The 17,526-nt window shown below is 49.6% G+C and overlaps 2 protein-coding genes across 8 annotated transcripts in view; one reads left to right on the forward strand and one right to left on the reverse strand.

Moving 5' to 3' along the window:
• RNF32 (ring finger protein 32) overlaps positions 1-17,526 on the forward strand; it is a 51,639-nt gene that overhangs the window by 29,754 nt on the left and 4,359 nt on the right. For 3 of the 7 annotated variants that reach the window (XM_045496307.1, XM_045496308.1, XM_045496306.1), the window contains 2 exons: positions 6,761-6,928; positions 7,986-8,872. The exons of 1 other annotated variant lie outside the window; for it this stretch is intronic. In XM_045496307.1, coding sequence (XP_045352263.1) covers positions 6,761-6,928; positions 7,986-8,237 — 420 coding nt within the window. In that variant the 3' untranslated portion in view covers positions 8,238-8,872. Of the gene's footprint in view, positions 1-6,760; positions 6,929-7,154; positions 7,413-7,985; positions 8,873-17,526 lie in introns of those variants that run through there. 3 more of the 7 variants (XM_045496311.1, XM_045496312.1, XM_045496309.1) reach the window with 3 other exon arrangements.
• LMBR1 (limb development membrane protein 1) overlaps positions 1-17,526 on the reverse strand; it is a 199,813-nt gene that overhangs the window by 22,761 nt on the left and 159,526 nt on the right. The gene's annotated exons all lie outside the window — the stretch shown is intronic.

The raw sequence follows: 17,526 nt of genomic DNA on the forward strand, positions 1-17,526 counted from the left end.
TTTTTAAATAACTAGAGATATCTCACACACTTGGAAATACAGAAACAGTTCTAAATAACCCCTTGGTAAAGAAGAAATTACAATGGAAATTAGAAAATATTTTGAACGGAATTGACAGCAAAATACATATCAAAACTTATGGAATATTACTAAAGCAGTATATTTCTTCTATACTCAGTATCTGTTGTAAGGTCAACATTTGAGTATAGAATTAGTTTACAATTGTCACATATTATAACATATCCTAAGCATTTATTTACTGTTTTGCTATATGGCACCAGTTAGCATTAAGATTGGCCTACTGAGGGGCGCCTGGGTGGCTCAGTCAGTTAAGCGTCCGACTTCGGCTCAGGTCATGATCTCATGATCTGTGAGTTCAAGCCCCGCGTCAGGCTCTGTGCTGACAGCTCAGAGCCTGGAACCTGCTTCGGATTCTGCGTGTCCCTCTGTCTCTGTCCCTCCGCTGCTCGCCCTCTCTCAAAAAAAAAAAAAAAAGATCCATCCCCCCCAGATTTACTCGCCGCATCTGCAAAACTGGCCAGGCCATGTTCTCAACAAGTGCTGAGGGAGAGCCTGCCGTGGTCAGGGCACATCCCAGGCCCTTGAGAAATGTAAACATGTTTGAAAACCCTTGAAAAACACCACAGGGCGTCGTCAGTGTGAGGCACAGCACCCCCAGCCCCCAAGTTGGTAGCAATAAAGGCAATGAGGCATGTGCCAAGGGCACTGAGGGCAGGAGGAGGTTGGCCTGGGGAGGTGACACTTGGGGTTGTCCTCACCAGGGCCACTGGGGAGTCACCAGACACAGCTGTTCAGAGCTGTCCCCTCTGCTTCCATCTGCCGTGCTTTATCTCAAGCTGTGAGAAGTCATCGATGTGTCAGAACAGTGGGGACTCCTTCAGCCATCCTGGGCAGATACACATATGTCTGTTATCACATACAACATACACGATAACGTAAGTGTGTGTGTGGCCTCCGCATTTATTCTGTTGCCCTCTGAAGTGACCTCTGACAGCTCACAGTGGTACCTCAACACCTGGAGTTGGGCACTCACACTCCCAGGTATGACAAAGAAAGATGTGTTAGATAACTTTGACTCTTAGAGGTAAGCGGGTGACTTCTGTGACAGCAGCCCTCCGTCTCCGGAGAGACAGTTCAGATGCAGCTATCTGTGGCCCCCAGGTTCCGAGCCCCGGGTCTGGGGTAGGGCGGAGACTCCCGGGGGTGCCGCTGCTCCCAGGACCAGGCTTGAGAATCGGCACCCAAATCAAGCACTCTCACACTCATGCACCTTCTCCAGACAGAACTTCTGTGCTCGAAATAATTTTAGAACATGCCTTATAACCCGAAATCTTTTGTAAGGTCTGGAATAGAATGTGACCCCTTTTTTTTCTGAGGCATAATTTTGGAGGAAGAAAAGATGTTACATTCCAAGTATGTATGAGGAATCGCCCTCCCTTCAAGAGAACTCACCCCCAGGGCACACGGACTGTGCAATATGAAGTTGAAGGCGGTCATACAGATTTCCGAGGAATTCTCCCTTTCACATGGTAGGGACGCGCCTAGTCTCAGTCATTTGTATAGAGGTTATCAAATAGTGAAAAGGCCAAAACACAAAGGAAATAAAACTCAAGGCCCTAGGGGGCGCCTGGGTGGCGCAGTCGGTTGGGCGTCCGACTTCAGCCAGGTCACGATCTCGCGGTCCGTGAGTTCGAGCCCCACGTCGGGCTCTGGGCTGATGGCTCAGAGCCTGGAGCCTGTTTCCGATTCTGTGTCTCCCTCTCTCTCTGCCCCTCCCCCGTTCATGCTCTGTCTCTCTCTGTCCCAAAAATAAATAAACGTTGAAAAAAAAAAAAAATTAAAAAAAAAACTCAAGGCCCTAGGAGACACGGCCTGCTGACGAACGTAAGTCACAGTGACGATTACAGTCGGTGTGGAAGAGAACGTGATTGCCCAAGAGAAGAGCATGTTCCTCCGGGCCCCTCAGCACAGGTGTTCCCTGATTTACGATGGCACCAGGTCCCCGTAAACCCATCGTACGTCAAAAGCATCATTAAGTCAAAAATGCGTTCGGTACACCTAACCGACCCAGGACCCCAGCTTAGCTCAGCCCGCCTTGACCGTGCTCGGAACGTTCACGTTGGCCTACGGTTGGGCAGAATCGTCTAACGCAAGCCTCTTTTACAACAAAGTGTCGAGTATCTCCTGTGATGGCACGGAGGGCTGCACCGGAAGGGACGGGAATGGCTGTGCGGGTGCAGACGGCGGTCGGTGTGTCGGCTGTTGACCCTCGTGATCGCGTGGCCACTGGGAGCCGCGGCCACCGCCCGGCATCACGGGGGAGGATCAGACCGCCTGTCACCAGCCCTGGGAAAATATTGAAATTCGAAATTCCAAGCATGGTTTCTACTGAGTGTGTATGCCTCTCGCACCATCGTAAAGTTGAAAACTTCTAAGTCAAACTGCTGTAAGTTCGGGGGCGTCTGTATGGCTAAAAAACAATTGCAAACAAACCCCCGAAACCCAAGTGCCTGGAAGATTCAACCGTCAGCCACGCGGACGCCTGTCGTGGCACAGCGTGGCCTTTCCCTGACACTCGGCGCTCATCCTCATAACACCCGGGGACGGAGGCCGGCGCGGGCTCGCTCACCGTAGACACGCCTCCCTTCCTGCGTGTCCCCTCGTCGTCTTGTGGGAGGGAGAAGAATCAGAGGGCACACCACATCCCTGCGGGCACCTTGTGAGGTCTGACCTTGGAGAAGCAGCCCCGGAGGTGACTGAAACACTGTGTTCAGCCGGGTCGGTCCACATCGGGGACACACGAGACGTCCACAGACCAGAACACTCGAAAGCTGGAAGTCCCGCGCATCCAGGATGTGTCCCCGCATCACATCTAACTGTCTCTGAGATTCCGATAGGCTCAGCTTGCCTCACCAAGCCCGACGACATGGGACGGACCACATGGGTCCCTCGGTCAGGACTCCTCCAACTGCTGGAGCAAATGCCCCCCAAACTTCAGTGACCGAAAGTAGGAGCCTCGGTGCCACCCACGAGTGCGGCGTGCCAGCCGCCGGTAGTGTGCGGGCACCGTCCCCCGCAGCCCCGTGCCCCGCCGTCCCCGGGGCCCCGAGACCCCACTTCCACGTGCAAGACCTATGCCGCGCGGCCTCACCTGGCACAGGAGGGATGGCAGTCGCGGTTTCCAGATGAGACGGCAACTTCTGAAGACAGCTCTGCGCTGGGGAGGGGGGGGGACGGCAAGAGGGCAGGCGGGTGGCGGCCACCAGCGTCACCCCCTGGCCCAGGCGATTCCGTTGCTACTCAGAGCAGCCTGCAAGTATCTTACAAGCAGCCACTGCTACGGCCCCAGGTGAGCTAGCTCTCCGAGCCTCGGGCGCTGCGATCGGCACAGACGCGGTTCTTCCCGGCGAACGAACGCCCCCACGAGCCCTCAGGCCGTGCTGTCCAGTCCCGGCAGCCACAAGCCTCTGGCGCTTGTCGGGTCCCTGACGTGAGGCCAGGGAGGCCAAATCGACACGTGCTAGACACGCTCAGGATCTCAAAGACTGAACAAGAGAAAAGAATAAAGCGTCTCGTTAATGGTTATCCACGCGATACGTCTTTGAAATGATAACATCTTGGATATGTTGGGTACAGCAAGATATTACAATTAACTTCACCTTTTCAAGGACTTTACAAAGCGTGGTTCCTCCAAGTCTAGGGTTCGTGTTACGTTTCCGCAGGACGGGGGTGACCCAGAGCAGCCAGCCCCGGGTCTTACCTTTTAGAGAGTTCTAAGAACAATTTTACGAAAAGGGCTTGTTCTAAGCGCATCGCACACTGTCTTTTTTTTTTTTTTTTTTTTAATTTTTTTTTTTTTTCAACGTTTATTTATTTTTGGGACAGAGAGAGACAGAGCATGAACGGGGGAGGGGCAGAGAGAGAGGGAGACACAGAATCGGAAACAGGCTCCAGGCTCCGAGCCATCAGCCCGGAGCCCGACGCGGGGCTTGAACTCACGGACCGCGAGATCGTGACCTGGCTGAAGTCGGACGCTCAACCGACTGCGCCACCCAGGCGCCCCTCGCACACTGTCTTGAGAAGACAAAGGAAAGGAAAACGAGAACAAGTGCAGTCCTGTCGCCAAAACCCCTTCTTCCAATTTGAGTGGCGTCGACGCACAGCGTGCAAAGCGGTGATTGCACAAGCATGTGCGTCATGCCTTGCTCTCCACACGTGTAACTGCCATCTGTCACCGCACGAGACCGCCACAGCATCGGTGGCGGCATCCCCCACGCCGGCCTTTTCTTCCCGGGATTCATTCATCCCATAAGGAGGAGACTCCGTCTGGCCCCCCCCCCCCCCCCCCCCCCCCCCCCCCCCCCCGCCTCGCCAGTTTTGCCCCTCCCCCTCCCCCTCCCCCCTCCCCTCGGGATGTTCACGTTTTTTAGATTCCACACACGAGTAAAATCGCAGGGCATCTGTCTTTCTCAGTCTGACTTACTTTGCTCAGCACGCTACTCCCTGGGTACATCCCGGTTGTCCCATCCTCTTTATGGCTGTGTGATACTCCTGTGCGTGTGTCAGTGTCTGTATGTCACGTCTTCTTTATCCACTCACCCGTGGATGGACGCCTGGGCTGCTTCCGCGTCTCGGCTTCCGTGAACAATGCCGCAGTAAACACAGGGGGGCGTGTATCTTCTCAAACTGGCGTTTTCATTTTCTTTGGGCAAATACCCAGCAGTGGAACTCTCGGCTCAGACGGCATTTTGACCTCTTGAGGAGCCTCCGTACCGTTTCCCGCAGCGGCTGCCCCAGTTTACGCTCCCACCAGCATGCGTGAGGGTTCTTCCCCAAAACTCTGATAGGAACCATTCGCTCTGCCCCCACCCCTGCCCTAGTTGTTTCTGGTCTTTGCCTTTCCCCTTCCTTACTCTAATAATCCAGATCTCCACAATCTAACTGGAAACAGGAAACTATTCTCCCTTCCAAGCACCTCTAATGAGATGTAACGAGCCCTCTGCAATCACGAAATCGCTCTTCTATCTAGGCTTTGCTCCCAATGTGTTTGTTCCTGGAAAATCAGGCAGGACTTATGGGAAGATGGGCAAGCCGTCTAAAACCCGAACTACTGTAATCAAAACACCAGCAAAACAAGAGCTGTCTCACTAAAAACCCCACGAAAGATTTAGACACGTTACATTTCTAATAAACCAAAATTTCTACGGCTTTCCCTTTTTGAAAAGGAGCAATGGCATCTTGACGGAAAAGCTGAAGATTCCTCACTTTGGAGAATCACACAGTAAATATTGCCAAGTCCGCACACGGCCAAGCAGAGTCCAGGGGAGGAGAGGAGAGTGAAGGATGTCATGTTAAGCTACTTTGCAAGTTAGCATGTGCTGCCAAGTAATGGCTCACAAACGAGCGTACTGCGAGTCCCTGTGACTCCCGCAGCATCTAGGCGTGCCCCCTCCTATGCGTCGGATCTGAGCAAATTCCAGCTGCAAACACGTCTAATGGCTTTGCTTCCCCCCCGCGATTCCAGCTCGTTGCCATCAGAAGGCGATAGCACATCATCCCACAGCCAGCTAAAACCATTCGTCCCGAGATCACTGTGTTTCTAAGTCCTTTTGTATCAAAAACGCAGTACTTTATATTAAAAAGTAGTACTTTATAAAAAGAACTGAGCAGGGGAGGGGCCTTAGAGAACTCTAAGGACAATACTTTCAAAAGCAAACCACCTTAAAGTTGGAGATAAAATGCTGCCTCCATACAGTAGACTAGCAAGGGAAACGGAATTTTAAACTAAGTCCTAAAGATCCGTAGCAAGGGGGTGTGCAACTGTCCATAAACTGATTACCCCCCATAAAGAGATTTTTGAGGTCCTCAGGCAATGGGAGTTTTCAAATTATGATGTTAGGGCTTGGTGAGAAAGGCAGAATGCCTAAGGAGTTTACAAGAAGGGATAATCTTTCTCTTGGATTTCTTTTTTTTTTTTTTTTTTATGGTCACGCTAAAATGATCGTTCATAACATGCAGCCCCAGGGGGAAGGCAGCTGGGGGCAGAGGGCTGGCAAGAGCACTGCCTCCAGTGTCGCTGGCCCTCGGGCCCTGCGGCAGCCAGCGCGGTGAGGGCCGGCTTGAGCACAGGAGCGAAGGCTGAGGGGCAGGCCTCAGTGGCACTAATCCTGAGCGATTCTAATGCCTCTCTCCTCTCCTCTTCCTTTTCCCTCTGATGTCTTCTCAACTTTTAGTTATAGCGTATTCCTTGTTAGCAACCACCAAGACTTACAACCAGGTGAACCTTTGTGAACCTCTTTGCATAAACTACCCGAACATGGCTCTGTTAAGTAAACATCTGTATGTCTGTTTCCCCAAAAAGTCTTTTATTTAAATGTTTGGTTTTTTGAGAGAGAGGGAGGGGAGGAGCAGAGAGACAGGGAGAGACAGCGTGAGCCGGGGAGGGGCAGAGAGAGAGGGAGACAGAGAATCCCAAGCAGGCTCTGCACTCACTGTCAGCCCAGAGCCCGACACTGGGCTCAAATTCACGAACCCTGAGATCGTGGCCTAAGTCGCAATCAAGAGTCAGATGCTTAACCGACTGAGCCCCCAGGCGCTCCCCTAAAAAGTCTCATTCAAAGGTAGAGACCTGAGGAAAGTTAGCAAAAGAAGGCCGTCAGAATTCAAGAAGAGGCTTCCCTTCCGCCTCCGTGTAGAACTTCACCCGGCGTTAGCCCGCTGCCTCCCGTGTCCTTTCCAGTTCGCAGAAATCAGCCGCCGCATACTGTGCTCCTACAACACAAACGTAGAAGAGCTGTTTTCGGAAATCGACCGCTGCCTGGCCATAAACCGAAGTGTTCTTCAGCAGCTGGAGGACAGGTGTGGCCACGAGCTCACAGACGGAGACTGGGAGAAGATCCAGATCCAGGTAGGGTTGGGTCACCAACCGGAAGCAGCAGAGCCCCCGGGAGTCCGGGTGACATTAGAGGGGAGACTTGGGGACCTGGTGGTGCCAGATGGTGCTTCCAGCCCCGGCTGTGCCTGAACCGGCGGGAGGGGGCGGGGGGTGGTCCCTGAACCTTCGTTGTCCAGCCTGGGGTGAGGTCAAGGCCCTTGAGCCGGAAACTGCTTTGATGATGCCTTTTTGTGAGCAGTGAGAACACCAAAGGGAAAACACCGCCCCACGTGTTACTTTCCTGGTTTTCCTTCAAGCCCGGGCCTGCCGTCCTCTCGCATCTGTAGTAGCCATGGAAGAAAGGGACACTCTGCATTCAACAGAGGAAAAACTTACTTAGAAAACGATGAAAATAGGAAAATCTATAAAGAAAGTTCAGCAGCTATCCAGGGCCAAGGATTTTGAAAAGGACTACTCTTTATTGCCTAATTAAAAGGAAATCTGTGTCATTAATGTGCAGTATTTTATAAAGTATTTTTGTTTGTTTTAAAATTGCTTATCACACGGGCACCTGGCTGGCTCAGTCAGAAGAGCATGCAACTCTTTTTTTTTTTTTTTTTTTTAAGTTTATTTGAGAGAGAGAGAGAGAGAGAGAGAGCACGCACAAGCAGGGAGGGTCAGAGAGAGGGAGAGAGAATCCCAAGCAAGTTCCACACTGGCAGCATGGAGCCCGACGCGGGGCTCAAACTCATGAACCGTGGGATCCTGACCTGAGCTGAAGTTGGACGCTTAACCAACTGGGCCACCCAGGCTCCCCAAGAACATGCAACTCTTGTCTTGGGGTCGTGAGTTTGAGCCCCACACTGGGTGTAGAGATTACTAAAAAAAAAAAATTGCTTCGGCCGTGAGTTACTATCCCTTTCCGTATTTCACAAGAGTGACAGTATATGTGCAATTAGTGTTTTTGTAACACAAGATGGAACCTCGTTTCTAGAATATCCCTGTCTCTTGGTATATGGTTCTCCCTTAAGTTCAGGAAGCTTCCCTTCACACCCTGCACAACGAACTCACTCCCTGTCCTGTGCCGCAGGCTCTGCACCGGGAGACCCATGAGTGTCCCATCTGTCTCACCCCACTCCCCACCAGCGCTGACTGTCGCCAGGCCCCGGTGGAGATGCTCTGCGGCCAGCCTTCCCGAGAGATGGTCCTCCTGTCCTGCTCACATGTGTTTCACCACACGTGTCTCCTGGCCCTGGAGGAGTTCTCCCTGGGAGACAGCTCTCCTTTCCATGCCTGCCCCCTCTGCCGCTCTTGCTATCAAAAGAAAATTCTGGAATGTTGAATTCATAGTCAGGGAAAACTATCATTCCTGGGGGGGACGTTTACCTTAATTTTGGATAAACTGTATGGGTTTGGGGTTAAGTGCTATGGTGTAATCTGTTCTCCAATGAAACGTGTTTTTACTAGCTGTATGTAGGAACCCTAAATATATTTCTAAAGCTGACAAGCTACCCAGTTTTGGTCTTTAGTCTATAAACATTTCAAGCTGATAAGCTTCATCAGTTGAAGTAAGTGAGGGATGGGTAAAAGATCGAGTTGCAGAGGTTCTATACTTGAGTGATCTGCTGTGTTTCTTAGCTGATCGGCTGGGATTGCTCCTAGCAGCAAGACCACTCTCGTCCCTTCATGGTCATCTGGTTACCTGGCCTGTCTCCACGGAGTTCTGGCTGACACTGGGTCGGGCCTGCCAGGATGGCCTGTGCACATGGCTGCATACACACAGCGACTGGGTGCCCAACGAGCGGGAACCTAGAAACACTCCTTACACTGTCTTAGAAACACTCCTTGCCATTCCTAATTCTCGTTCTGTAGTCGTTGCTTTATTTCTGTGTGATAAATGACTGTTGTACTCCAGCGCTTCTGATATGTAAACCCAAAGCACAGAAATAAAATATTCAGTGGCACTGGGCACCAGGAGACGGTAAATCGCGTTCAATGACTTCGAGCCGCTCTGCTGTAGCTGGTACGTGGGGACACCCATGGGTGTCTGCTCGGATCAGAAGGGTGCGACCGTGCTCTCCTCATCCCGGGACCTTGCTGGTTTGCAATAACGAAGTTCAGTTGTGCAGGCCAAGTACCCCCCTGCCGTAGCGGGAAAGGCCCCAGATCTCAGTGGCTTGCAAAGCCTGTTCCTCCGGAACCCCACAGTCCTCTGGCGGTTGGGAGGGGGGACGGGTGCTGACGGGGTGCTCTAAGAAGCCTCTGGCTCCCCGGCTCCTTCCGACTTCTGTCTCATGGCTCCTCTACCCCGAGTCCGTGAACGGTCTCATCGCTGGGGAAAAGCAGGCAGAGGTGCTTACCGGGTGGAGCTTGGGCGTCCAGGCACACGTCGCCACGGCAACAGCTAGCCGCAGGGCAAAGAGACCGGAAGCGGGAGGGGAGCCCAGGAGGAGGAAGACGTGGGTCGCCAAGCCCAGGTGCACACGTGTCAGGGGTGCGGAACAATCCTGACATCATGTGGAAAGAAATACTAAAATGTATATTCCTTTCTTTTAATCTCATCCTTTCAAAATGCTCGTCTGATAGGTTTTATTTATAAATAGCTTTATAAATACCTATCACTTACGAATAAATACACATATATTGGAGTGTGCTCAAACATTCTGTAAATGATGGGGCACCCCACTGCAAAATTTGGACAAGCAAAATTTGTCCAAAATTTGTTAACAGTCTTCTCCCGCTCATCCACGGGGGATATGCCCCAAGACCCCCACTCAATGCAGAAAACCACAGATGGTACCAAACCCTATTTTCCTACCGCATCTTCTCCTATACATACATACCGATGATAAAGTTTAGTTTATAAATTAGGTTGTAGTAAAAATTAATACCTAAAAATAAACGGAACAATGTACTGTAATAAAAGTCACGTGACGGTGGTTTCTGTCTCAGAATATCTTACTGTGCTGTGCTCACCTGGTGAGGAGGAAGTTGGAGGATTAATGCCCACATGACGAGGTGGGGTGAGGCGAGCGATGCGGGCACTGCGATGGAGCGTCCAGCTCTTACGGGTCTTCCGATGATCCGTCAGGAGGCTCATCCGCTCTGGGATCATAGGTGACCGGGTAACTGAAACTGTGGAGAGCGAGACTACAGATGGGGGGGGTGGGGGACCAGCTGTAAACTGGACAAGCTCTAAACAGTGAGTAAGCACTTCTGTCCTGAGACAGCAGAAGTTAGCAGCTCATAGCCTTCCACGTCCACCCAGAAGGCCGATGACGTGCACGCCTCTCCGTCCATGCCCTGAAAGGCAGAGCAGAGCCGTGTGGCCAAGGCCTGGGTGGTCTGATCCCACTGCCCCCTGGAGGGAGAGTCCAAGGCTGCATGGGTCACTCAGTGATGGCGAGAGTCCACTGAGGACCGTGTATGGCCACATCCCAATGCTCCTGTTCCTCGGGACAATGACTGGGTCTTACTGTCCAGACTCCCTGTACTCCTGCCTGCCTTCTGAGCCCATTTCTCACGCTCTCCCACTGAATCTGTGCTGCCACACATCCTTCCAGTGGCCTGTTTTCCCGCTAAGTGGACAGAGTCCACTTCTGCTCTGTGCAGCCACGTACATGACTGACACAGGAATTATGAGTTGTGGACGACAGACACAGGAAAATCAGCGGCGATGGCGTCTGGAATGGGTCGTCACCGGGGACGAGGGCAGTGAAGATCTTGTGAGTGTTCAGGGACGAGTCTCAGGCAGCTGTGACGATGTGAAAGCAGGTATTTTTCTTATTGAAAAGCCTCCTGGAATGGCATTCCCACCAAGGCTTGGGGAGACCCAAGTTTCAACCACAGGACAATAAACAAGGGTGCAGTGGAGTAGCTGCTTCTCTGGACAGTTTGACGATGACGACACATTTTCAGGTCAAGTCACAAAAACCATGCAGACTTTCATATGATTACATCACAGCTTCAGGTCTCTTGTATGAGAACTGGGTCGCTGACCAAGAGAGCGCGGGAAGTCAGCAGAAGACTTGGGAAAGGAAAACTGTGTCATGCTATTTAAATCATCATCGTAATCGTTTTCACATCTCCAAGTGACTGGGTACGTGGTTTATTACCATTTTGATTAGTAAATTCCAGTTTTGTTTCATGTGACCAGGGAATGGGATTTGCCAGTCCGGTTGCTGTAACAGTGCCTGTAACAACTAGGATTTATTTCCTGTATGTTGGGTGGGTTTGGCTGCACTGTGGGGGGCTCAGCCGGGCTTGGCTCCAAAGTGTGAGTTACGTCCAGCCACGTTCCCTGAGCTTTGTGAATTTGGTTTCTGACCTGCAACCAAAGACTTGTGATGAATACAAGAAGGCATAAATGAAGGTGGAACCAAAGAGGGGGAGGAAACAAGAGTGGGAACAGGGGGAAGGGGGACAGGAAGGAGGGGTGAGCCACGCACAACAGACACCCACGCGCACTTCCTTCGGCAGCAATCACTGCCCGTTCGGTTCTGAACTTCTGAGCAGTGGGCCCAAAAGGGAAACCCGTGTCTGTTACACAATTCATAACGTCCATGAGTTGGAAACAAGGCAAGTGTTCAGAAAAGAGGGACTACTCTTTTTCCCCTTTTGAGACAAGTGTCCCCTTTCTTCTGTTTTTCGAGTTGGTGACCGGGGTGGCCGTGGAGGAGCGCCATGCAGGTCTCGGTTCCAGAGACCAGGCTGAGAGGGGTCGGCCAGTGGACGTCTTCCAGCCACCGTCCCTTCAGAGCCGCCTGCGTGCTCCTGCCTAGGCCACGGGCTTCCGGGCCGTCCCTCAGCAACACGGAGGTCCAGACCCTGCCACAGGGGAGCGCACCGCTCACGGGGACACGTATCCCTACCTCGTGGATGGCCACTGCTTGCACTCAGACATGGCTTGTACCACAAAGACGAAATGACAGGACACGATAAACAGAATGGTGTCCACCTCAGATATGCAGTGGTGAGTTTCACGGGGCAGATTCTGTAAAACGTTCCCCTGTAGCACGGCCACACCGTGGTCAGTGACAGCAATTTCTGTGACGCCCGCTTGGGTGCAGTCTGCCGGGCATAACTGTCTGTGGTGGATCTGGCTTGTCCGGAATATCCGTAGGGCGTGCTGACTGTGTGTACTTCAAGTAGTTCTGGCGGGAAACCACTTCTCGTGCCGTTTTCATAAATACTGGCTGGCAGTTAGGTTCAAAATGCAGTCCCTCGTAAGTAGCAGGAATGTTTGCTTCTCTCGTGCAGTATAATCCGTGTGTGTGTTGACACGCCTTGGTGGACAAGAGCGTGTTCAATATAGTTAACCGCCTCCCGGAAAAGCCGAATGCCCAGGAAGGGTATCTGCGGACGGGGCTGTTCTGAGCCCTCTCTGACCTGAGGCGGGCCACCAGCAGCCCCGGAACTGGTGAGCACAGCCCAACATCTAGGAAGCCGAGTCACCGTGTCGCACGCCTGAAACGAACGTGACGCTGCGTGTCAACTCTACTCAAAAACCGTTTTCGACAAAAAATGCAAACAAAGAAATAACACGTGCATCTGGTCTCTTATTCTGGCAAACCAGGCAAACTCACGTGCCTTCTGCAGCCAAGCAGGTAACAGATCAGTGAAGAAAGCAGCTACTATGGCCATGATTCCAAGATGTGGAACTTCATGCTGCCAGGTCTTCTAGCACTCAAACAATCTCTCTCAGCCAAACGATGTTTCATCGTTTGGCACCGACAACAACATGGCATTGGCATAAAAATAAATCGGTGAAACAGGCAGCCCGGAAACAAACCCACACGTATGTGGTCAATTAACTTATGACAAAGGAGCCGAGAACATACCATGGGGAAGGAACATTCCCTTCAATAAATGGTGCTGGGAAGCTGGATAGCCATGTGCTAAAGATGAAACTGGCCCACCCCTTTACAGCATACACAAACGTCAACTCGAAATGGATTAAGGCCTTGAACGTAAGACCTGAAACCATAAACTTCCTAAAATACACAGGGGGTAAGCCCTTTGACATCGGTCTCAGCGATGACTTTTTGGATCTGACGCCAAAAGCAGAGACAACAAAAACAAACAAAAAAGCTTCTACACAGCAAAACAAAAACAAAAACAAAAACAAAAAACAATCAGCAAAATGAAAATGTTTGCAAATCATAACCTGCTACGGGGTTAATATCCAAACTATATAAAGAACTTATCCAATTCAATAGCAAAACAAACAATCCAATTTAGAAAGGGGCAAGTCTAAACAGGCACCTTCCCAAACACACACGGATGGCCAGCAGGCACGTGGAGAGACGCTCTGCTGGTGGGAGTGCACACCGATGCAGCCACTATGGAACGCAGTAAGGAGATTCCTCAAAAAATTACAAAGAGAACTACCACGCAATCCAGCAACTCCACTTCTGTGTACTTGTCCAAAGAAAATGAAAACACTAACTCAGAAAGGTATCAGCACCTCCATGTTCACTGCAGCGCTATTCACAGCAGCAAAGATACGGAAACGATCCAAGGGTCCGTCGACAGGTGAGATGTGGTACACGTGTACAACAGGATATTATTCAGCTGCAAAAAAGGGAAATCCTGCCGTCCGGGACATGGATGGACCTCATGCTAAATAAGACAAAGACAAATACCATCGGATCTCGATATGTAGAATCTAAAAAACAACAACAAATTCACAGATACAGAGAACAGATTGGTGGTTGCCTAAAGTAGGGAGTGGGGGTAGGCGAAATGGGTAAAAGTGATCAAAAGTACACACTTCCAGTTATAAAATAAGTCCTTCAGATCTAATGGACAGCACGGCAAGGATGGTTGACAATACTGTACTCATATTTGAAAGTTGCTGAGAGTGACTCTTAAAAGTTCTCAAGAAAAAAAGTGTGTAACTGAATGGTGATCATTTCACTATATATGTATATATATATATATATATTCAGTTACCCACATATATATATATCTACACAATCATTATATATATACACTTTTATATATATATATATATATATATATATATATATATATATAATCGTTATGTTATGCGCCTGAAACTAATGTATGACATTTTAATTAAAAAAACACACTGAGGTTACAACTATAAATGAAAATACCTCACACAACGAGGGTATTGTGGAATTCTTGCGATTCATTAATGTTGACTCAATTTTTAAAATGTTGAACTCGTTGGGGCGCCTGGGTGGCGCAGTCGGTTGGGCGTCCGACTTCAGCCGGGTCGCGGTCTCGCGGTCCGTGGGTTCGAGCCCCGCGTCGGGCTCTGGGCTGATGACTCGGAGCCTGGGGCCTGTTTCCGATTCTGTGTCTCCCTCTCTCTCTGCCCCTCCCCCGTTCATGCTCTGTCTCTCTCTGTCCCAGAAATGAATGAACGTTGAAAAGAAAAAAAATTAAAAAAATAAAATAAAATAAAATGTTGAACTCGCAAAATCACATTTTGAGTTAAGCATAGCCCGCAGGTCACTTGTTTGCCATCTATACGTTACACAGACAAGCTGGGGACAGGGACGCGAAGATCAACTCCCTATAATGTGACCGAAATATTCTGGGCTTGAAAAGTTTTCCCTTAGATAGATAACCACAATGACACCTCAGTAAAACATTCATAGCATACTGACTTTGAATAATGCGATTTCTTTTTTTTTTTTTAAGATGTTTTTTAAGGAATCTCTACACCCAATGTGGGGCTCGAATCTACAGCCCTGAGATCAAGAGTCACACATTCCACCGACCGAGCCAGACAGGTGCCCCCAAATAACGCTATTTCTTAATGTCGTCTTCTGAAACCATTTACCAAGACAAACCAAAGTAACTTGGTGGATGTGATTATTATTAAAAGCTGGGAAACATACTCACCCCAAATAACTGAATTTTAGCAGAGCTGATCAGTAGCCAACAACTAGGTAACAGGAGCAATTATTTGTTTGGATCCATCTTGGATCAAGATAATAAAAATATCAACTGCATTAAAAAAAAAAAGTGAAGGGGAAGAAAAAGTTTTCCTGGACCCTCTTGGGTCCTCGGCTAGATCTAAAAATTAAACTGACAAAGACTGCTTAATAGGAGAAAAGCACACAAATATATTCAGCACAGGTTTTGCACAACACAGGAGCCTTCACAAGAAACAAAGAGCTAAAGAAACAAACCTGATTATTTTCCGCTACATCCGATGAAACACAGGAGTTGTGGGAAACACAACAGGTTAAGGAGTGTGAGGGAAGTGTGTAACCTGGGGGACTCAGCAAGGCCTGTTAGGACTCTCTGAGATCAGGAGGCTCCTTTTCTCTGGGTGAAGGGAGGGCAACTCTCACAAGAGGGTCTAAGGACCTGTTTCAGGGGAGAAGCGCAAACCTCAAATTCCTTCCGCTTAAAATATTCAATGCTCCCATGTGCCATACGCGAGTCTTGAGCCCTATCAAATGCTTGCTTTCTGCTTTCTGCAGGGAGTGGAGGTACATGTCTAAGTTATCTAAAATGGGGTGAGGGGCGCCTGGGTGGCGCAGTCGGTTAAGTGTCCGACTTCAGCCAGGTCACGATCTCGCGGTCCGTGAGTTCGAGCCCCGCGTCAGGCTCTGGGTTGATGGCTCAGAGCCTGGAGCCTGTTTCCGATTCTGTGTCTCCCTCTCTCTCCGACCCTCCCCTGTTCATGCTCTGTCTCTCTCTGTCCCAAAAATAAATAAACATTGAAAAAAAAATTTTTTTAATAAAAAAAATAAAATAAAATAAAATAAAATAAAATGGGGTGAGAATTCAAAAATTTTATTTTTTGTTCTCATGGTAGTGTTACAGGATAAAGTTCTCCATAAGCCCCAATAATCAGGATTAATATTAAATGCATAAGCCCAAATCATGACCTAATTCTGCCCAGAGAAGAAAGACCTAAGATCAAAGATTACTACACTAACGGATTTTCCATGAGTTTTGTTGAAAAATGGCAAGGTTCTCAGGCCTACATGTAGAAACACACACACACACACACACACACACACACACACACACACACTCCAGCGTTTATCAAGGAAACAGCTGATACACAGTATTAAAAGAAGGCCTAATAAACAATGAAGCCTGTACCGGGGGTGGGGGGGGTGGGGCGGGGGGGGTGGGGAGGCAGGCTAGCCCACCTTCGCAGGGTTGAGGTGGGCAAGTCAGGGGCCACATACACCTGTGCCCGGGGGGGCCAGACGCCTCTTTCTGTTCCACCCTCCTCAAACACGTGGTTCCATCCTTGAAGGCACTTTGCAGATGGGTTCACATTTGTACGTTCTGAACCCAGCCTAATTCTTTGTTACACCACGTCTCTGGGATTTTTAAATATTTGAAATGGTTGCAAACAATTAAACAGTGGCAAAAATCGAATTCCCTTATACTCTTCACCAGCTTCCCCTCATGTTAACATGCCATGGTAAAATTATGTGAACCACAAATTAACAATGATACAAAAGTATTAGCTAATGTACAGATTTTATTCGAATTTTGTCAAGAGTCTCCAGGATGTTTTGTAAATAAGAATTTTCATTTCTTTGCTGGGGTGCCTGGGTGGCTCAGTCGGACTTCAGCTCAGGTCATGATCTCGCGGTTTGTGAGTTCAAGCCCCGCATCGGGCTCTGTGCCCACGGCTCAGAGCCCGGAGCCTGGTTTGGATTCTGTGTCTCCCTCTCTCTCTCCCCCGTCCCTCCTCATGCTTCGTCTCTCTCTCTCTTAAAAATAAGCATAAATTTTTTTTTTAAATAATAATAAAAATTTTCTTTGCCAGCGTGTATGCTAATCTGTCTAAAGGAATACATCTTCCAAGTTATAATTCAAGTGTGTATGGTAAAGTCATCATATTAACTGGACATTTCCAGACAGAATGAGTCACTAACAAGGACTCTGGAAGAGTAAATACAAGTATTAATAATTCAAAACACAAGATTAGTGTTCGGTACGTTAATAGAGGAGAATATTCTTCAGAATCAGTTTATGAGATACATTAATTAGAGGTTCAGGACATAAAACTTAGAAATAGAACTCGATGTTTATGGACATTTAGTTCATGAAAACGGCGCTGAAATCACATTACTGGTTAACATACGGCTCTGTCATACCGGCCTGTCCTTTGGGGAAACAATAAAACTAGTCAAGGATGGGACAGAACTGCATTGAGGTGCTCCCATCCGCTGAATGTGGCGTCTGAATCCAAGAGGGGTCGCCATCTGCACAGAAGCCATGGAGGGTGGGCGGCCAGGCAGCTGTGCACTCGGTGGGCATCCGAACTCTTTCAACTGTCTTCGTGGGCAAGTGGGCAAGTCACAATCCGAAGCGGCTCTTGGGGTCCCAGCTGTCCCATCCTGTCCCATCCATGGCGCCACAGAGGAAAGGAAGGGTGGAGGTGGGGCAGTGCCAGGCGTCTTCTGAGTCACCTTCCTGGAGGTCCTACACAACACTCTGCGCAAGCTCCCTGGTCAGATCCGCGCCACGTGGCGGGCACAGTGCCACCCTGAAAAAAACCGGAGCTGGGTCGCCTGGCACGAATGGTTGCTGTGTGGCCAGTGACGTCTCTGCACAACCGTGATCTGATTCCTTTCGGCAAGACAAATCCAGATAAGAGGTTGACGAATTACGGAAAA

Source organism: Leopardus geoffroyi, chromosome A2 (assembly GCF_018350155.1).
Source record: "Leopardus geoffroyi isolate Oge1 chromosome A2, O.geoffroyi_Oge1_pat1.0, whole genome shotgun sequence".
In the NCBI taxonomy this organism is placed as follows: Eukaryota; Metazoa; Chordata; class Mammalia; order Carnivora; family Felidae; genus Leopardus; species Leopardus geoffroyi.